Source organism: Protopterus annectens, chromosome 6.part0, assembly GCF_019279795.1.
Source record: "Protopterus annectens isolate FY-2018-M chromosome 6.part0, PAN1.0, whole genome shotgun sequence".
Taxonomy (NCBI): domain Eukaryota; kingdom Metazoa; phylum Chordata; order Ceratodontiformes; family Protopteridae; genus Protopterus; species Protopterus annectens.
In genome coordinates, this window is record NC_056737.1 from 1993004556 (window position 1) to 1993027250 (window position 22695).

General features: G+C 39.8%; 1 protein-coding gene across 1 annotated transcript in view; it reads left to right on the top strand.

Annotated features, from left to right (window-relative positions):
- The window catches only part of PDE11A (phosphodiesterase 11A), a 3012459-nt gene that overhangs the window by 708343 nt on the left and 2281421 nt on the right, over positions 1-22695 (top strand). The window contains exon 2 of the mRNA XM_044075310.1: positions 8819-8977. Coding sequence (XP_043931245.1) covers positions 8819-8977 — 159 coding nt within the window. The remainder of the gene's footprint in view (positions 1-8818; positions 8978-22695) is intronic.

The following is a 22695-nucleotide window of genomic DNA, read 5'->3' on the forward strand; positions in this document are numbered from 1 at the left end:
TTTGGTAGTAGAGTATGCTACCAGATACCATGAGGCAGTGGCTCTGTCCTGCACTGAGCAGAAAAGGTGGCAAATGCTTTGTTAGAGATTTTCAGCAGGGTAGGCTTTCCAAAAGAAATACTGACTGACAGGTGCCAATTTCATGTCAGACCTGCTGGCTTGTCTGTGGAAGTACTTTGGGGTGAAGCACCTAAAGACCACTCCTACCATCCCTGACTAATGGTCTTTTTGAGAGGTTAAACTCTATCCTCAAGTCCATGATACATGCAATTGCAGACTAATTCAGGAGGGAGTGTGACAAATATTTGCCCCATCTGCTGTTTGTTTACAGAGAGGTGCCCCAGGAATCCACAGGTTTTTCACCCTTTCAGTTACTGTATGGGCATAGGCTGAGGGGACCTCTAGATTTGATTTGAGTGGGAGGGTGAATGTGAATCCCACAAGGAGTCTGTTGTGGCATATGTCCTAAACCTCAGGACAAGGTTCAGGGAACTCATGGGCTTGGTCCAGGAGAACCTCGCAGAAGTCCAACAGCAGAAAAAGGTTTGGTATGACAGGAATGCTCAAGTTAGAGAGTATGCTGTAGGGCAGTGGGTAATGGTTCTCATTCCTGTCAGATGCAACAAGCTGCAGGCAGCTTGGAAGGGACCCTACAAAATGGTAAGGAAGGTCAGTGATGTTAACTATGTGGTAGAACTGCTAGGCAGGAGGCAAGGGCACAAATTGTACCATGTTAGCATGATGAAACCTTACCATGATAGAGTAGCCCTTGTGCTGAGTATTTGCAGTACAAGGCAGGAAGAGTCTGAAGGGGATCTATGGCTACAGGGAGCCAGACAGGAAAATCCTAAATTACTGTGGTGGAGCCTAGGGTTGCAGGCATATGATTGTATAGTGCAGCACTGTACTGGGGTCAGCAATGCCAAGGAAGCAGGAATTTCAAGACAGGCAATAGAGTAAGGTATTCCCAGATAGGCTCAACCCTGTCAAGCAACATTTCTCAAGGGTCACTTGAAAAACTAGCTTGAGTTTCAGTGGGGGAGAAGTGTGATAAACCGAAATGCTGCTAGTCCAGCTAGCTGGAATTTTATAAACAATCTTATGTCATTTGTGAATATCAATATGATTCATATGTGTGGCTTACAAATGTAAGAGAACTATATGTTATGTGTATATTAAACTACTGGTACAGAAGTTTGTATTGAACAGGGTTTGTATAGTACAGAGCGTCAAGGATGTATCCACAGTGTACCCTATTAGAAAAGAACAGACATTTATATAAACTATATAACTGTGCAAATGTATGTTTTAATAATAGAAGCTGGAACATACAGAGTTAACTTACAAAACTTCAAGAAAATGAGTGGAAATGTATTAGATTGTGTTTATCTCTCATTTTCACTGAAGGAGCCAGGATGTCTAGAGCTAGAAGTTTCTTTATATTATCTTGGAACAGAAATAATTAATAGGTTTAAAATGTAAGGTGTTTTTATTGCTCTGTGATTTCCTAGCAGCTGCACATCTGAGAGATAAGTATTTTAACACAGAGCTGTTAGTGTCTGGTTTGCCAGGGAACTGAAGGCAGGTGACAAAAAGTGATGTCATCCAGAATAACCCAGCAGTAAAATGTGATATTGATTTAAGAGCTGTCTAAGAGAGAGAGACTGGCGTTTTGTATGTTGCTTTGGACCTAGAAACATCCACTCATCAGCACTTCTGCCTACGTGTTTTCTGTAAGTAATTTTTAGGGGAAAGTAATTTCTTTTAGATATAGATAGGAATATAATACAGATTAGTTTAGAAGTTTTCTGTATTTATTTGAGACTGTCCTGCAATGTTATTTTAAAATATTTCCTGTGATTCTGAACTTTGTAGTTACTGTGTTGTTTGAGTATTGTCCTGTTCTTTTATTATTTACTATTAAATATATTTAATCCTTTTAATTGTGGCTGGCTTGTTTAGAGCTATATAAGCTCTTAGCGTACTTGCATATGTATTTGGTGACACTGTACAGGCCACTTCAATAGCCTTGCTCTTGGTCACACTTACTATTTGGATAATAGTAACATTACACAGTAGGATTGGCCACCCTTTGTAAGGGCCTTAAGTAGCTGATAAGTAGGGGTTAGTGGCAGTGAAAACTACCTTATAGTCTGGGAAGAAGGGGGCATAGCTAGTAAATCTGTGCCAGCCTTCCCCAGGTATATGTGTGTGTTTGTAAGTAAATCAAATCTCAAAGTGTGTGTGTGTGTGTGTGTGTGTGTGTGTGTGTGTGTGTGTGTGTGTGTGTGTGTGTGTCTATGTGTGTGTTTGCGTCAACTACTTGGCCAGGGACACAAAGCACTGGTTGGACAGAGAAGGTGCTGGAGGTCTTGGCTTGACCCTTTGGCTGATATCTTAACTCTATAGTTGGGCCAGTGGGGAGTCTTATTGGGGATCTGAAGAAAGAGGGAGAAACCAGCCCCAAGACTGACTGTGATCTCTGTGTTCTCTTAAAGGAAATAGTACTTTATTGTGTCTGCACATGTCATCTTCCCAATGTGTACGTCCCTCACTGATGCCAGGGGTGAGGATTGAGGATCCTTGATTACTGGGCCAGTGGAGGGGCATCACAGTAAGCATCCAGAGGGTTTAGTTTTTTGGGGATTTGAAGGGGAAATGCATGGATGCTAGGATGTTTCAGTCTTGGGGGATGATGACATTGAGAGTACAAGGGGTTTCAGCAGATAATTATGCCATACATTCTTTTTGAATAGGAAGGGCATCTGATTCAGCTGAGGAAGGTTAGTCTGTGGTGATAATTAAAACAGTAGGGAGGTGATAATCTAGGGCATTTTTGAGTTCCATTCATTGAATAAAGGAGGAATGAGGAGCATTTGTTGATATTAAAAATTGTTTGTGTTTCTTTTGCAAGCAGGAAACTGTTAGTCACGTTGGGTCACACTTTTATTTACTGGGCATCTAGAAGAGTAGAGATGTGATCTTGTAGTGTGAATTTGGGCTTGAATCCAGAACATTGCCAAGTCCACTGGCATGGTTGTTGAGGTATGCAGCAGTATCAATTCTAACTTGCACTGGAAGAGGTAAGACAGCAATCTGGTGACCCAGTTGGTATAGTGATATATTTGGGCGGTAATGACCTTGGACATATACCTTAAAAGGAGAATGTTTATCTGTTTGTTAAGAGATTTGTCAGTTTTTGTGAAGAGACTCCTGGTGCTAAGGTTGTTTGGTTGGCCATAATTCCCAGGTAGGTCTGGAGGGGTACTGGTAAGTTTAAGATTATGGAGGTGTCTAGGAGGGTCCTTATCCAAAGGGTGGCTAGAGTGAGAGGTGCACCAAGTATTTTTGTAATGAAGCACTGAATTTTCTAAATAGGGATCTGGCCAGGTTCCATGGTGGTGATGGTGTACATCTTAATGATGTTGTTTTAAACATGTTCAATGTGCAGCTGTCATTGTTTTTGCAGGAGTTATTTGGGAGATGGTTGTTAGGTCTTTCTTTGGGGGGAGCAGGCTGTGGAACAGTCTGGTGGGTGGAAGTAGAGTCCCTAGTAGTTGGTCAAGGGGTAGGACCCCCTTGTGTTACAAGTGGCACCCTCATTGGTTCAGATGAGTACTATTACACTGCCTGTGAGTTAAATTGTGGTTACTGAGCAGTGGGATGCTCCTAATAAGTTAGTGGTAAACAGTCTAAAATGTTGCCTAGTTTCTGTAAAGATGTGTTATTGAAATGTATTTATTTATTTAACATTTGTCTACCAGGAAAGTTCTGATTTTTCATTGGATGCCTGGGGAGAAACACTCCAGATGCATGTCTCTGTAATGTGAGAGGAAACTGGAGCACACACAGAAAACCCACACGAATGCAGGGAGGACATGCTGACTCCACACAGAAGGCACTCCAGCTGAGAATTGAACCAGAGAACCTCTTGCTGTGAGGCGACAATGCTGCTGCACCACTACACCATACAATGATAGGTATGATCCAAATTATTAATAAAATGTTTAAGAGGAAGGTGAACAGTCTGTTATGCTGCCCATATTGGATATGTTTTACTTGTTGTTAATAAAGCTAGTTGATAATTATGTGTCTGTCATATTATAACAAAGCTGGTCGCAAAGTCATAAGGGTTGTCCAGCTGTTTATTGGTGGGGTGGTGATAGCCCAGTAATAAATGAAGTTTGTTTTGCAAACTAATTTGCCTTTGGGATGTGCATTAAGTTAACTAAGGTTGAAAGGTTAAGGGGAGGGGGGTTTTGAGTGAGGTCACTAGATAGGCAGAGAAGGGAGGGAGAGAATCAGGTCAAAAGGAGAGGTGTTTTCTTTGGCACTACAGATTGTGTTGCCCTCCCTCCCTTCACTAACATTTGGAATACAAACTCACACACACATTTATTCAGCCTCATCCATGCCTTTGCAGGCATGCATTCACATACGTTCATAGATGTTTATTATGCTAATGACCACAAGGGCCTTTTTAAGCCTGGCTATGCATCCCAAATCTCTGACAAGTTTTGTTACCCATGATACTTGTAAGCAGGGACTTGGGAGATGAAACATTTACAAGCAGGAGACTGGGAGATGAACTGTTTATAGGCTGCCTGTGTCCATTAGAGTCATAGGTGCCAAAACCAGGGATGACGTTTTTGCTCCCCATCCAAGTGCTCAAGTTACACTTGAATTGTGTTGGGGAGGAACTCTGCTTCACATGGATTGGGATCCTGTTCCAAAGAAGGGGTAGTGTCTGGTATACATACCTGTCTCTCCAGCAGGTGCTATTTATATACCAGGCAAGGTTTAAGTCTTTAGAATGAGTAATCCTGGTGCTGTTTGTTTTGTGGATATGTAGGATGTCCATTACAGTGGGGTCTGACAATGCCTTGTATGTCAGGCATAGATCTTCCCTCAATAGCCTGTAGGAGACAGAATACAGGGATAAGGCCTTGAAGCAGTCTGCACAGGACATGTTACGTATTCTTTTAGTGAGGAACCTCTGTGGTTGTTCAAGTTGTTGTATATGCCTGGTTAGGTACATACCAAAGGGGGCATTGTACTCAGTGATAGGTCGGATGAATTCCAAATACAGTGGAACAATGACCTCAATGCCATATCTTTGTTTCTAAGTTGCACAACGTAGAATGATTACTGTCTGTGTGTGTCCCCAAGTTGGGTCATCTCTTAGGTGTGTGTTGTCAATATGATAGTTATCAGGGGTGGATTACTTCCTGAAGGATACTATTATGCATTTCTTGGCATTTAGTTTTAGTCCATGGCTCTGACACCAATTGTTCATCTGTGTCAGCCCTTCCTAGAGAACATTTGTGTCAGTAGTGGATTCGATGACAGTTCCTAATTTGCAATCCTCTACAACTTTAGTAAGCTAAAGGCCATTGACATTGGCCTTGACTTCAAAGAAATGAATGTCAAAAAGGAGTGGCTCCAGCACTGATCCCTAAGTGACACTGCTTGTGACTGTCCTTTTCTTAAAGGTGGACTCCCCAATTCTAACTTCCTAGGTCCTATCTGTGAGCCAGCTGACTGTCTACTGGATGACATAAAGGTTTGTACCTAACCTCTTGAATTTGTCAACAATGCCTGAGTGAGGTATTGTATCAAATGCATGGCAAGGTCAAGTGTGAACCATTTTGCCTTCATCCATTGCTTTGGTGACCTTCTCATAGAAGTCCACCAGGTTGAGTAGGCATGACCTGCCTTTGATGAAACAAAATTGTGTTAGGTCCAGTGTATGGAGGTTTCCTATGTCATTATTAATCTTTTCCATGATAATTATTTCCATGGCTTTGCATATGAGACTAGTGAGACTTATGGGTGTGTAGTTTCTGTGGTCTATAGATGACCCACCTTTGTGCAGTGGGACAACTGTTGCTGTTCTGCACTTATGAGGCTTGAAGCCTGTTTGGAAGCTAGAGATTAAAAGCAATTCCAGAGGGCCTGATAGGTCATGTTTCATGCAATTTAGAAGGCATCCTGGGATAATGACAAAGCCCACTGATACAGTATTTTGGCCTTACAGAGAGCATTAAGTACCTGTTTCCCAGTATTAGGCAGGGGAGTTATATTTGGTGTTTCCTGAGGGAAAATTGAGGGGGAAAGAGGGCTAAATTTGTTGGGCAATAGTTTTGCTATATCTTCTGGCTTAGTATAAGTGGTTCCATTTACAATGAGCTCTGCACACAATTGTGCATTGCCTTTGAGGTTGCAGACATAGCTAAAGACTGCCTTATTGTTGTCCTTGGATTGGGAGGGCACACTTACCTCACATTTCTCTTTGTTAGACCTTAGTTGTCCTCTGAGTTGTTTAGTTGTCCTCTGAGTTGTTTGTTTAGTGTGATGAGAGTGCTTTAATCCTGCTAGGTGTTGCACCTCCTAATTTTTGCCATGATTTTCTGCATTCTGTTATACAGCGTATTGATGTTGTAAGTTACCAGAGTGGCTTGATTTTTTATTTAATTCTGTACTTCTTCCTGGCAGGTACAGCTGCCTCTATGCAGCTATTAGCATGCTTGTATAGGGTTTCTGTGAACAGCTCTGCATAGGCAGCAGTACTTTTAGGGATTATGGGGGCTTGAAAATTTGCCAGGTTATCCCTTAATAGCAGAACATTAGCCTTAGAGCAGTTTCTGAATATTCCAGGGTTAGATGGGGTTTCTGGTTTTATTTTTACTTTAAAGGAGACTATTCTGTGGTCTGACCTTACCAGACAAGACATTACACTAGGGAGTGCGCAGCACTCTCCCATATTAATGTGAGCCAGAGCCAATATGTTTGTACCCCTGATTGGTGTATTGACAATCTGTTCCATGGAATTTGTGTTTACAAAATCCAATAATCTCTGTGCCTGTATATGTGATGTCATACATTATGCCCAGTTAATAGTGGGGTAATTAAAGTAGCACATGAACATGGTATTGGGTTGGATGGTGAGAGTTTCCAATAAGTTTAATTAGATGGTATGGTTTTCTGGGCCACAGAGGGGGACCTATAGTTTGCTAGCAAGTGGTATTGGATTTTGCCTATGGTGATTTAAGCATGGAAAATCACAAGTGCATTGTTATATTTATTTCTGATGTAAATTGAGACACCTCCACCTTTAGTCCCAGTCTGTGTAGTAGATGGTCTAACTGTGTTTTTTGTTTGACTACTAGTATTGAGCAGCAATATCTTTACTTTTTCTTGGTTTTGATTTGCTATGTTGGAAGTACTTTCAGTTTGGCATTGCCTAAAAAAGGCACTATGAGGGAGGACAATGTTTTAGTTAATATTGGAAAACTTAGAGGGAGGAAGTGCAGACCATCCCTGGCAAAATACCGTGGTCTGTTAGCCATGTCTTTCCATGCTGATAAACATTGCAGTCCCTTAGAATGACACTAGAAACTGAGCCATTTATTAAAGTCCACTCACATACACACACACACACACACACACACACACACACACACACACACACACACACACACACATGCACACACTCTGACAACCCGCCCCACAGCATCACAGGTGTGAATGGCCATCTGCTGCATTTTTATTGTGGTTTTTCTCCTAGTGTAAAATTTTACTTGACTGAGTGATTCTCTTAACCCATGAACACTTCCTGGGGAAACCACATGGCTTATTAGCATTAGCCACTCCCCTGGGCTTCAGGACCACACTGCATTCTAAGAATCCATGAGGGAAAAACCTCAGTGGTAGTGCAATCTCAGAATCAGAAGGGCTTAACACAATGTGAACATCTTCTGAATTTAAGCTTTTACATCGTAGGGAGCCTTTCTGTATCCTAGGTTAAGTGAAGTAAAGCTGTGAGTTATATTTGCATTTTTGTCCCCCTTGTACCTAGAATTATACTACACTCAATACTCTTATTGATGACAGTAATCATTAATTATTTTATTTTAATTACAGTGCCACTTGTTTTGTTGTTCATCTGTGTTTATTTGTTATATAATGAAAAAGTCAGCCTTTTGTTTGCTTGATATTATAAGCATTATTATATTTTTGACAATCTTGCATCAGGACTAATTCAACCTTAAAAAAAAATAATAATTTTTTTAGCAATGTTCCTGGAATACAGTAAAAACACATACAGAAAGTACATGTAACCAGGCATAGAACAGACAACACATACTCATCTGCTTGATAAATAAGAGAATAACAGCTATAGAAACATTAATGTTCTGTTCTGAGAAACAAATCCATACAAATAGGAATCTGAGACTAAGAGTAACATCCCACCGGCAGGATTATGATTACATAAAGCTAATGCATAAAGTAACTTTTCAGTAGCAGTGCTAACACCATGTATTTAGTGACTTCTACACTACAACACATGCATAGTTAAATTGAAGGATTTCCCTTGCACCACTGACTTTTTTATATGATTTAAGGTATTGATTTAACCTAAAATCAAATGCATTAAGGGTATGACAAATGCTTATATGTTATTACACATTGTTTCATACAAAGCTTATTGTAACACTCAACATATAAACTTCACAAAAATCTGTAATTTAGGTGTTGATTTGGTCTTTGTCCATATATATTGCATGTTTTACATTGAAGCTTCAGCTATAATTTGTATTTTAGAAGAGGCAGATATATGCATGGAAAAGTAAAAAATATATACACTTACATATGTAAAGATCTGCCTCCATATATATTTAGCCTAGTTCTGTCAGGGTTAATCCCCTTTTGAACTTAAGAATTTGAAGAATGGTTCAGTAACTTTTGAGTTATTAGCTCAGCAGCAGAAAACAATAGTGACTAAACAAAGTAACAATTCACTGACCTTTTTTTACAGGATCGTCGATTTAGTGATGAAATTGATAAACTGACTGGCTACAAGACAAAATCATTGCTATGCATGCCCATACGAAACAGTGATGGAGAAATTATAGGTGTTGCTCAGGCTATAAATAAAGACCCTGGAGGTGCCCCTTTCACAAAAGATGATGAAAAGGTAAGATACCATTCCCCATTTCCTGAGTAAAAGGTGAATAATGTTTATTTGTATGTGACATTGCACTGTGAAATGATTCTTGAGTTTTGTTTTTATGGAAGGAAAATAAACATCCAGAGTTCATAAAAATGCATAGTAAAAACCTTCTTGTTTTCTGCTGATAGAAATATACTGTCTGTTTTTATGCTGAATTGTGAGCTAAGGTAGGTATCTTAGCAAAAGTTAAGATTTGACTGAATTATCTTATTTAAGAAGGAGTTATATGACCTTGACCCAATCTATTCTTCTCAGTATTTTTGTGTATTTATTCTTGAACTTTAAGTTGTGATAATTTGAAATTTATCTGTAAAAGCAAGCATGAGCATGTATTTTTCTTAACCGGTGGTTACTATTACAAAACCCAACCTGTCAACATATTTGCTGAGGCACTTGTCAAGTTCTTCTCCAGTCAGTTAATCAACATTATATTTGCTTGATGTTTTTCATTACACATTTCAGTTTTCAGGGTTTAGGTTTTGCACCTAGCTGAAGCAAAGTGTTCAGTAGGGACTTTAACTTAAAAGCATTTCCATACAAATATTATACTTTTTGCTCTTGATTCCATGACGTGTTATATAACAACAGTATCCGAACTAGTTTAAGTAGATGATCAATAACAACTTGTGCATATTTATATGAAACAGTCATTCTATTTATAGTATGTTTATGTTGTTGTTGTTGTTTGTCTTTTGGCTTTTTTCCGGTAAGGGGTCACCACAGTGGAACTCCGGTCTGCTAATGATTGGCAGTAGATTTTTACGAAACGCCGAGGTGCCAGCTCAACGCCCAACCTTCAACGAAGGCACGCCCATTTATGCACGCATGTCTTTCGAACGCTACCCAACTGCGGGGAGGACATGCAGACTCCACACAGAAGGTACTCCCAAGCCAAGCCGAGAATCGAACGGGAGAACCTCTTGCTGTGAGGTAACAACGCCACCCCTGTACCACTGAGTCTATTTATAGTATGTTAAAATTTAATTCTCTATCCCTGTAATCATTGTTTCTGACCTTGTTTGTTTATGTCCTTATTTTTTTTTCTTACAAAACACTGCATTTCTCATTTGTCTTTTCTATTGACTAACATCAATCTGGAATGCCATCTATTGTCTCTTATCTTTGTAATTATTTTACAGTACAAAACATGCTCTGTGAAGAGCCTAGAGATATGACCTTTCATTTAAAATACCCATTTTTTCTAACTTCTAAGAAAAAAGTCCAGGCAAAGTATTAATACCCATTCCAATTTTACAGATGTAGTAGAAGTGACCAAATCTTTGTATATTTTAACATGTAGTTATAAAAACCAAAGATTGGTTTCTTACTCTCTCTACATTCAGTGACAATGGAATAGTTTGATGAACTTAGATGCATTGTTTCTGCTCTTGCAAGGTCTGCATTCTGGTGAATGACTTTTGTATGATAGCATTGTAACTATTAGAAAGTGAAAACTTCCAGTACTTAAGCATATAAAGTTTATTCAGAATTAGAGATATTTTTTGTAAAACAAATCTAGATATGTAAGAAAGAAAGTCAAAATCAAACAGTTTACTTAAGCAGCACAGACACTAGGACACCTGAACATCCATAAATAATTTTTGGTGTAAAGCACTTCATCTAGAAACTTGTTTTATTTTTTTAATCTGCATAGATGCTTTCATCATTGATAGTTTCAGTGTAGTTTCTTGACTCGCCCTCCACTGAATGATTTGGACTAGTATAAACACATCACATGCCTATACAATTTTCTTACATTTAATAGGTGATAAATAAGTTTTGTTCAAACTTGTATAGCTTGACAGTTCTAGAATAGATGGGGATGTCCTCTTTTTTATGCAACAGCTCATGCAGCTGCTATTGATCTGGCTATTTTATTTAAGAGGCCACTATTTGTTTGCTTACATTTCACTAAATTGAAAAACATCCTTTGCTACCCTACCTGCTAGATACGACACTAGACGAAGTGCCATGAGCCTTTGTTACTTGTACACATCTTAGGTGTCATTTCAATGGACCAAACCCAAGGAGAAATGTATCATAATTTATGAAATGTAACATTGTTTCAGTAGCAGTTATTATACAGCTATTTGTGTACTTTTTCTGAATCATTTCATACTGTTTAGAATAAACAGTGGTTTGCTTAGTAATTGTAGAGTCCTCTTCATAAATGTGTAGTGTTTTGTACATGTCATTGAGAGGGAAGCATAGACACCTTAACACTATGGTATTGCCCAGTAGGTCAGGCTCTACTTGAAGTAAGTGCATGTTCACAATTACATCAGGATTTCCTGATCCATCCTGAATGTTTGTTATCCACACATATCTATTTGGTTATATTCCAAGGTAGATTATGGATTCTGAGAAAATCTTTTATACCAATGGTTTCATTTTTCTTAATAACAGAAATTTCATCCATTAGCAGAATTTCTGAGGACACTGTTAAGACGCAAGCTTGCTCATGCCTGATTACCATATATCAAAAGATAATAGAGTTGTACAATCCATGTACAAATGTAAGATAATAATTTCTAGCTGTCTATACATGGAACAAATGTGTTCTCCTTGAACAATATTACCTGATTAACATCGTTAGGAATATGTTTGAATTAATATCAACCACTGTTCATATTTGTTGAGTAACTAATTATTGATGGTTATTAGAAAACTAAACACATTACAGACATATCTTTTATTGGACAAATCTTATTTTGCATCTGGGACTAACTAAATACTCATCATCATTAACAGGTTGATTTGTCAGCATTACTTTACAAATCTAAATTATGTGAAAGACTTATGAACCATACTATGACATAAGTGACCTGTTTACTTTTTAGAATGCATAAATGTTTAATATGTACAAATTAGATTAGTTTTTACTAACCGGATGAAGAGAACCGGCTCCGTGTAGAATTTTAAAAATCATACTGGAAGATGTAAACACAGGAAGAACATTACTGAATGCTTAGGCTTGACTTCATATTAGACAATTCTAGGTGCTATTTCAATGTAAAAATAAAAAGATAATGAAGTTCATAAGATATTGATGGACAAAAGCAATAAATGTACTTTATTAATGCATACAACTATGCTGGAGAGATCACATTTTAAATAATAGCTTATAAATACCAACTGTGTACTTGGTATTGGGTTTGGTTTTAAATGTAAAAATACACATGGCAAAATTTAATTTCCTCGTACCAGGAAACTGAAGCACTTTTGACTTTCATGAAGTTACTCATCAAGGTACTTATGAAGAGAGTGAGCTATTGGAGTGTTGGGCAATCATAGGCTATATGAGATGTATATAAGTGCTTAAAACTTCATTACCCAAAATGCAGTACTAACGTAGATTATCTTTCCTGAATTTTGTCACTTTTTTGTTCACTCCCTTTTCTACTGGAATTGTACAGTGCTTTCTCTTTTATAATATGTTGCAATTTATAAATTGTCTTGGCTGTTAATTGCACTTAATCAATCTTTGTTGATTTTTTTAGCAATATTATGTTATTCATATATATGATTATTAGAGCTCGATGTCTTCCATTGCATAGTGAGAGAAGTACCTGAAAAAGGTTCTCTGGATGACTTCAGTTACTTTAGTTTTCTCATTTTTTTTTTAATAAATACATTTATTTACTTTATAACTGGACTTCATCTTATGTGAATGAAAAAACTTTAGACAACATTTGTGTAATTAACATAACCTGAGGAATAATACTAAGCCAGAATACTAAAAGGAAAGTCTTCCATTTATGGGGGAAAATAACATGCATTCTATTTCTGCATGTAAGAAGAGCATTGTGGTTTTGTGCTTAGTGCTACCATTTTGGTCCAAGATAATGCATAGATACAGCTGTCTATATATCTATAGATAGAGCAATACATACTAGAGGTGTATATATATATATATATATATATATATATATATATATATATATATATATATAGGTAGGTACTACGCTATCTGCCCGAGGGCATTTATAAGCCTAGCCAGAGTGTGTTGGCTTTCGCCGCCCCATTGATTAATTAACTGATCCTCTGTCAAGCAGAGCCAATGAAGTTATCCCAGGGGTGTATTTTCTGTTACCCATCCACTCGTCAAGGTTTCTTTTGAAGAGTGTTAGTGAGGGGGTCTGCCTGATGTAATTTGGAATTTTGTTCCAAAGCATGGGGGAGTCTCTGTGACAAGAATCTATCCCCTCCAGCATGTTCTATTTATTGCTGTGGCGAGGTTCATCTCAGTAGAGTGCGCGGCTCGCAGTGACTTGGATTTCTTTAGGTGGAGTATGTCCATCAATTCTGAGTTGGACATGGCTTTGTAAGTCAGGCAGAGATCACCTCTAAGTAAGCAACATGCCACTGAGTACAGCCGGAGTTTTTTCAGTCGGGCTGCATAGGACATATGTTTGAGGCCAGTAATCCTCTTGGTGAGGTACTTTTGTGGTCTTTCCAGCTGTTGGAAGTGTCTTGTGAGGTACATCCCAAATGGGGCATTGTACTCTATGATGGGTCTAATGAGTGACGAGTAGAAAGGCACTTTAACCTCTTTTTCTAGATGCGAACCATTTAGTAATTAGATGGGCCACAAAGAAGGATTTCCTAACTACTTTGGCAAAATGATTGTCAAAAGAGAGATTACTATCTACCTGGGTCCCCAGATCTCTTATTACCTCTTCTGTATTAAGGGGGCTGCCACCTATGTGATAATTTGTGGGTGTTTTGTTTTTCCCAAACGGGATGACTATGCATTTTTTGGCATTTAGCTTGAGGCCATGACTTTGACACCAAGTGTCCGTCTCAGTAAGGCCCTTTTGGAGGATGTCCGTGTCAGCTGGAGAGTCAGTTATGGCTCCCAGTTTGCAGTCATCGGCGAACTTGGTTAGCCATAGTCCTCCTGTGTTTGCCTGTACTTCTGAGAAGTATATGCCGAACAGTAGGGGTCCCAGGACCGAGCCCTGCGGGACACCACTTGTGACTGGTTTAGAGTTGGACCTGGAGCTCGCTATTCTTACCATGTGAGTTTTGTCTGTAAGCCAGTTGGCAACCCATCTCATGACGTAGGGGCTTATGTTCAGGCTGGTGTGTTTTTCTGTAATACCGAGTGGGGAATGGTGTGAAAGCCTTGGCGAGGTCAAAGTAGGCGTGTAAACCACCTTTCCCTCCCACGGCCTTGGTGACTCTCAAAGTAGTCATCCAGGTTTAGTAGGCATGATCTGCCCTTAAAGCTGAACTGGGTCGGGTCAAGTGTTTGGAGGTTCCCAATGTCTTTGTTAATGAGTTCCATGATGATGCGCTCCATAGCCTTGCAGACCAGGCTAGTCAGGCTTATGGGACAATAGTTACCAGGGTCAGTTGTGGCTTCTCCTTTGTGGAGAGGAATAACCGTTGCTGTGCACCATTCTATGGGCATGTAACCTGTGGAGAGGCTGAGGCTGAACAGCGTGTTTAAGTGGGGGGTTAGTTCATTCTGTAGTTCGTGCAAGACGCAGCCTGGGACACCATCTGGTCCCATTGATACTCTGTTTTTGGCTATTGAAAGGGCTGTTTTCACCTGTGCGTCTGTGATTTATGGGACACTACACTTTTCCGGTACTATTGTGGGCCCTTTTGGAGGTGAGAGGGGGTGAAGTTTGCACTGAATCTATCTGCCAGGATGTTGGCAAGATCAGTAGGTTCAGTATATTTTGTGCTATTTTGCACTAGTTCAGTGCATATCTGCAAGTTGCCACTTAGATTCTTAACATAGCTAAAGAAGGCTTTGTGGTTATCTTTTGAATCCTTGGCTATTTTTCTCTCGAAGTTAGTCTTGGATGATTTCATGAGGGACCTTAGTTTTTTACTGATACTGAACAGGGATGTCTTTCCTTATTGGGATTTGCTTTTTTTCTGAATTAGTTTCCTCCTTTATTGCAGGGGTCCATCCAAACTGGTTTCCTTCTCTTAGAGGAGTGAGTCTTGATTTTGCTTGGGATGGCACGATCCATGCATCCTTATAGGTGCTCACAGAGTGCATCTGTAAAGGTTTCTGCATCTTGGGCAGCGTTATCCTTTAGCGTGGGGGCTGTGAAACTTACCACCTCTGTCTTAAGTAAGGTGAAGTTTGCCTTAGAAAAGTTTTTTACTGTGGTTTCCTTAGTTGGGGCTGGTGGTGGGGTGTGGACATCCAGAGTGATTAGTTTATGGTCTGATCTAACCAGTGACAGGTTGACCTCTGGTGTGGAACACCTGTCACCCATTTTGGTGATGACTAGGTCCAATATGTTTTCACCTCTGGTAGGGGGGTTTACCAGCTGATCCAGGGCATTTGAGTTGATGAATTCCAGGAAGCGCTGGGCCTGGGAATTTGTACTCGAGTAGTTTTCCCAGTGAATGGTAGGGTAATTGAAAATGCACAATATCAGGGTGTTCGGTAGGACCTTCATGTTTTCTAGTGTCTCCAGAAAGGTGGAGTGGTGGTTCTGGGTTATGGAAGGTGATCTGTAGCAGGCCACAATTTGCACTGCAGATTTGCCCGATGTTAGTTGCACATTGATGATCTCAGAGGTATCATGCTGCGCCACTAACCTGGAGATGTAGGTATCCTTGATGAATATGGATACACCCCCTCCTTTTGTGCTTCGGTCCGTGTTCTGTGGCCGAAATGTGTGGTATGAGTTGTAGCCCGGTAGTGCTGGGGTGCTCTTTGGAGCCTTGAACCAGGTTTCAGTTACTGCACAGATGCCGATGTTCTCCATAGTGAGGAGTGCTTCGAGCGCATGCATTTTGAGATTTAAACTCCTGGCGTTGAGTAGCATAACCCTCAGTTTTTTGTTAATTGTGCTGTTTACAGAGGTGGGTTTGACTTTTGAGCCTTGCCTAAAAAAGGCACTATGGGGGCAGCAAGAGTCTTGGCCAGTATTCGAAAGCCTAAGGGTGACAGGTGCAAGCAGTTTCTTGCAAAGCAATGTGGCTTGTCGAGCATGTCGTCCCAGGCTGACGGACACTGGATCCCCTTTGAATGACACCAGAAGCTTAGCCAATTGTTGAAATTGATAATTTTTTCTTCCCGATTCCATGAATTACAGTTCCAGAATTCACTACAAACTGCATATTAATAAAGATACTCATTCTAATAATTTTGTCAATTAATACTGGTAATACATCCCTTCTTTTAGTGCTTTTTCCCCAATTTTTGAGAAAAGAGGTTGAGGGAATATGACCGCTCTGTAATGCAACTATACATTAATATAGGAAACTACTGTAGTCATAAACTAAGCAACCTCTCAACTAAATCAGGGAAAAATCCAAAAATAAATCAGGGACAACCAGAGGCAGACTTCTCAACTGTACATATTTTTGCAGAATGTCCAAATTTTTGCCTTATATTTTTAGGTTGTTATTCATAAAATTGTGATTTTTTTTTTTTTTTTTTTTGGGCAAATGATTGCCAAATCTTTGAATGCAAAAGTCAGAAAATAACAGACATTTGAGATTCAGACTTAATATATTTCAGAAAATTCATACTAATGTAAAATCTGTTACTCTAAAAATTTTCTAAGTTTGTAAGAGCAATATTTAAAAAATGTTCCTATTTGTGGGCCTTTGTCCCCCATTGTGTTAGCCCAGATTTCTTGTGCTAAGAGATTGAGAGACACTTAAAATATTAGCTGCATTAAATTGAGCCATCAACAGAATAAGAAAATGTGACTATAAATGTTGCAAACTAAAAAAAATCTATAATTCTAATTATTATCATTATTTATTAAGTGCATATCACAACCTTTTTTCCTATAATCACCATTTTAAGAGGGATAACAAAGGCCAGACCTATAATCTGAATCACAGTCAGGGACGTCCCTGAAAATAACAGTTAATAGGGCAGGGACGTCTCTAAAAATCGGTTAAGAACAGAGAGGTTATGCCCACAGCCCAACTAAGGCAAAAAGGAATTTTTACACCCTATATTGTAGAAATATAAACCTTGTAGTGGGGGCTGGTTCTTTTGTGTTCTTGTAAAAAAAAAAAAAAAAAAAAAAGTATCTGTCTTTTGCACACAGTGCAGACTAGAGAAGTTGTGACTGCAGTTGAGCTACAAAATATAAGTATCATCTTGATTTTTTTGATTATTTTTACAGATTACTGTTTTTACAATTTAATATATATAAAGCACTTTGTCTATTCAGTATCTTCACAAATCCTTATCTGTTTAAAAACTTTCATTTGTCTCTAGTGCTTGCTGTCTGGTAGGCTATTGTGTAAACTGAAACATCTCCTCTGTGTAATTATCTCTTGGCTAGTGGGGGCTGGTTCTTTTGTGTTCTTGTAAAAAAAAAAAAAAAAGTTTCTGTCTTTTGCACACAGTGCAGACTAGAGAAGTTGTGACTGCAGCTGAGCTACAAAATATAAGTATCATCTTGATTTTTTGATTATTTTACAGATTACTGTTTTACAATTTAATATATATAAAGCACTTTGTCTATTCAGTATCTTCACAAATCCTTATCTGTTTAAAAACTTTCATTTGTCTCTAGTGCTTGCTGTCTGGTAGGCTATTGTGTAAACTGAAACATCTCCTCTGTGTAATTATCTCTTGGCTAGTGGGGGCTGGTTCTTTTGTGTTCTTGTAAAAAAAAAAAAAGTTTCTGTCTTTTGCACACAGTGCAGACTAGAGAAGTTGTGACTGCAGCTGAGCTACAAAATATAAGTATCATCTTGATTTTTTGATTATTTTTACAGATTACTGTTTTACAATTTAATATATATAAAGCACTTTGTCTATTCAGTATCTTCACAAATCCTTATCTGTTTAAAAACTTTCATTTGTCTCTGTAGTGCTTGCTGTCTTGTAGGCTATTTTGTCCCACCCTCCTCCCTGTTGGTGTCTTGCTCTTATACTTGGTGGCTTTGCAGTTGGCCGCCCCTACTGTGACACACCTCCCAGTCTAGTGTCATTAGCTCATTCTGCTTAATACAGAGAGAACATTTGATTAGGCCTTCTGTTCCTCCTTTTTCCCTTTCAAAAAGTAAAACAAAACTTTTTTTTTTCTCTTTCGCCTGAACCTTCTTGTGTTCTGACTGTCCTTCTCAAACATTTTGGAAATATACAGTATATTTCAGAGCATTTGTTATAACTGTATTTGCTATAACTGATTTAAGTATTTTTTTTCTGTTTTTTTGATTATTTACTGCTTAGCGACTGCATTTTAGCCTGTTTATACAGCTCTGCATTCTATTTAAACTGTTTTTGTGTTGGTTAACTGTTTTGCACTTTTAAAAAGTTAGTTTTTGCTTAATTTTACCTGTAGGCTAACACACTCAAGTGCGCTAGCCGCTTAAAAGCATTTATTGTCTGTTTTTCCTCTGTTTTCTGCAAAAAAAGAAAGAAAAAAAAATCTTGTTTTCCCGCCTTACTGAACTAGAATAGTCCAGTCTTCAGAGTTTGCTGATCTCTGGGCTTTGTCTTGGTTCCTGTGCTATTCCATATCCTTATTTGGATAAAAGGAAGCGTCTTTGTTCACCAGTGGGAGTGGGGAGCACTGAGCGGTCTATTTGTCCCTAGAGGAGTGGTTTCCAGCCAGAAACTTGTAGTCTATTGGCCATTTTGGGTCAATTCCTAGCTCTTTTCAGCCCCCTGTAATAAAGCCCGCTTTAGCGCACTTTTTCGCTTGTATTCAACTCAGCACAGCTCCTCGTGGTGTACTGCAGAGTTCTACAAGCAGCAGAGAGCAAAAGAGTGACTTTTTCCTGATTTAAGTATTTTTTCTGGCTTTTTGATTATTTACTGCTTAGCGACTGCTTTTTCGCCTGTTTATACAGCTCTGCATTCTATTTAAACTGTTTTTATGTTGATTAACTGTTTTGCACTTTTAAAAAAGTTATTTGTTGCTTAATTTTACTTGTAGGCTAACACACTCAAGTGCGCTAGCCATTTAAAAGCATTTATAGCATTTACTGTCTGTTTTTCTTCTGTTTTCTGCAAAAAGAAAAAACAAAAAAAAAAATCTTGTTTTCCCGCCTTACTGAACTAGAATAGTCCAGTCTTCAGAGTTTGCTGACCTCTGGGCTTTGTCTTGGTTCCTGTGCTATTCCATATCCTTACTTGGATAAAAGGAAGCGTCTTTGTTCACCAGTGGGAGTGGGGATCACTGAGCGGCCTGTTTGTCCCTAGAGGAGTGGTTCCAGCCAGAAACTTGTAGTCTATTGGCCATTTTGGGTCAATTCCTAGCTCTTTTCAGCCCCTGTAATAAAGCCCGCTTTAGCGCTTTTAGCTTGTATTCAACTCAGCACAGCTCCAAGTGGTGTCCTGCAGAGTTCTACAAGCAGCAGAGAGCAAAAGAGTGACTTTTTCCTGATTTAAGTATTTTTTTCTGGCTTTTTGATTATTTACTGCTAGCGACTGCATTTTCGCCTGTTTATACAGCTCTGCATTCTATTTAAACTGTTTTTGTGTTGATTAACTGTTTTGCACTTTTAAAAAAGTTATTTGTTGCTTAATTTTACCTGTAGGCTAACACACTCAAGTGTGCTAGCCGTTTAAAAGCATTTATAGCATTTACTGTCTGTTTTTCCTCTGTTTTCTGTAAAAAAAAAATAAAATAAAATAAAATCTTGTTTTCCCACCTTACTGAACTAGAATAGTCCAGTCTTCAGAGTTTGCTGATCTCTGGGCTTTGGCTTGGTTCCTGTGCTATTCCATATCCTTAATTGGATAAAGGGAAGCTTCTTTGTTCACCAGTGGGAGTGGGGAGCACTGAGCAGCCTATTTGTCCCTAGAGCAGTGGTTCCAGCCAGAAACTTGTAGTCTATTGGCCATTTTGGGTCAATTCCTAGGTCTTTTCAACCCCCTGCTATAAAGCCCGCTTTAGCGCGGAGTTCCCATAGAGCACCATCGGGCAGCGCCGGTTAAACAAGGTTAAACTATTTCTGGCTCCGTAAAGTCTGCTCTTCAATTTTTCCCTTAGAACTTCTCTACTTGCAATCTAAACAGTCTATTCTCTATCTCAATAGCTCAGCACTTGCTCCTAAAGCATTTTTATATAGGTAAAGTACTTGTATACTAAACAAAGTACTACATTAGCCTAGAATCCCCTTGAGTACCCATTTCCCTATAGGTCCCTTCTGACTCAGTTACACAGCAAACTTTTTCACTTTTCTAGCATGTCGAAGGGTCAGTTGCTAGCGTCCTCTCCTGTTCAGCTGGTGAATCTGGGCATTTTGAGGCAATGTTACAATTGCCTCATGTACACAGACAACCCACTCCTTCTCCCACAAAACACAAATACATGTGAGAGATGCAACTATATAGCCAAACTGGAGGCTGAGCTCTCTCAACTCAGGACTGGCAAGACCAGACAGGAGGAGAAGGAAACCACGCACACCACAAACCCAGTTTCACATAGAACTATCACAACTGCAAAACAAACACATAAACACACAAAGACATACTCGGAGGCACTGATCAAAAATCTACCAAAACTACAGAGGCCTCCAAAGCAGACACCCAAGCAACTGCCACCTCAAGACATAAGACATGCAACACATAGTTCTCAAAGTCAGTGTGCTAAACAGTCACAGCCCTTAAGGCCAAACACAATGCCAGACACACTTGTTATAGGTGACTCCATAGTCAGACACACTGATGTCCCACTCACCAGACTGAACAAGGAAAAGATCACAGTTAGCTGCCTGTCAGGCGCTAGAATCCGCCACATAACACAAGCACTCAGGTCACTCCACAGCAAGTACAAGTATGACTCAGTCATTGTCCATGCCGGTGTGAACGACCTGAGACGTACCTCCCTGGACTACATGAAAAGAGACATAGAGGAGCTCTCAGATTATGTAGCCCAGGCCGGTATGACCCTGACCCTGAGCAGTATCCTACCCTCACCAAGAATGATGCCACAATACAGAGACAAAATGATCAGCTTTAATAATTGGCTTAATTACTGGTGTCATTCTAAGGGGATCCAATGTCTGTCTGCCTGGGATGACATGCTTGACAAGCCACGCTGCTTTGCAAGGGACGGCTTGCACTTGTCACCCCTGGGCTTCCGGATATTGGCAAAGGCTCTTGCCACCCCCATAGTGCCTTTTTTAGGCAAGGCTCAAATGATAAACCTACCGCCCTAGAAAACAAAAATGGAGAAAAACTTAGGGTAATACTGCTCAATGCCAGAAGTCTAAACCTCAAGATGCACGCCCTCGAAGCCCTCCTCAGTATGGAGAACATCGATGTTTGTGCTGTGACTGAAACCTGGTTCAAGGCTCCTGAGAGCACCCCAGTACTATCAGGTTATACCTCATATCATGCGTTCCGGCGCCAAAATCCAGACCGAACTACAAAAGGACGGGGAGTATCCATATTCATAAAGGATACCCACACCTCCAGGTTAGTGGCAACGCACGAAGCATCGGAGACCATCCAGGTGCAATTAACCATAGGTAAAACTGCCCTACAGTTTGTAACATGCTACAGACCACCTTCTCAAACTCAGGAAACCCACACAGCCTTCCTGAAGACACTGGAGAGTATAAATGTCTCTCCAAACACCATCATATTGGGTGACTTCAACTACCCAAACATAGACTGGGAACATTACTCAAGCCCCAACACCCTAGCCCAAAGGTTCCTTGAGTTCATAAACTCAAATGCTATGGAACAACTAGTCACCATTCCCACAAGAGGAGAAAATATACTAGACCTGATCATCACAAACATGGGGACAAAATGCTCCACACCGAAGTATATCCCTCATTGGTGAGATCAGACCATAAATTAATCTCACTGGAGATCCACATCCCGCCCCACCCCAGCAAAAGACCACAGTGAAGAACTTCTCAAAAGCAAACTTCACACTTCTTAAGACTGGAGTGGTATCCTTCAAGGCCCCGAGCCAGTGGAAACCACAACCCACGCTGCTGAAACCCTTACAAATGCCTTCTACGAGCACCTCCAGGAATGTATGGATCAAGCAATCCCTAATAAAATCAAGACCTTTTCCACCAAAGGCAGGCACCGGTCTGGTGGACTCCAGCCATAAACAAACTCTACAACAAGAGGAGAAAGCTACTACATGACAGACCAAAATCCCTAAATGGGAAGGCATCTCTGATCAATACTAGCAAAAACTACGATCACTCATAAAATCATCCAAGGCCAACTTTGAGAAAAAATCGCTAATGACACAAAAGACAATCACAAAGCCTTCTTTAGCTATGTTAGAAACCTGGGTGGAAACTCCCAGATATGCTCAGAATTAGTCCAAAATGATAAAAAATCACTGAACCCACAGACATTGCCAACATACTGGCAGACAGGTTCAGTGCAAATTTCTCCTCCCTCCCCCAAAGGAGAAATATCTATCCCACCAGAGTCTAGCCTCACAAACATCTCAGATGCCCAGGTGAGAGCTGCTCTCTCTAAAGCAAAAACACAGCATCAATGGGACCGGACGGTGTCCCCGGCTGTGTGCTACACGAACTCAATGAGGAACTAAACCCACACATAAGGCTGCTGTTTAATCTTAGCCTTACTACAGGATACGCACCCAAAGAATGGCGACGGCAACTGTGGTCCCACTCCACAAAGGCGGTGCTTCTACGGACCCTGGAAATTACCGCCCCATAAGCTTGACGAGCCTTGTCTGCAAAGCTATGGAGAGGATCATAATGGAACTCATAAATAAAGACATTGG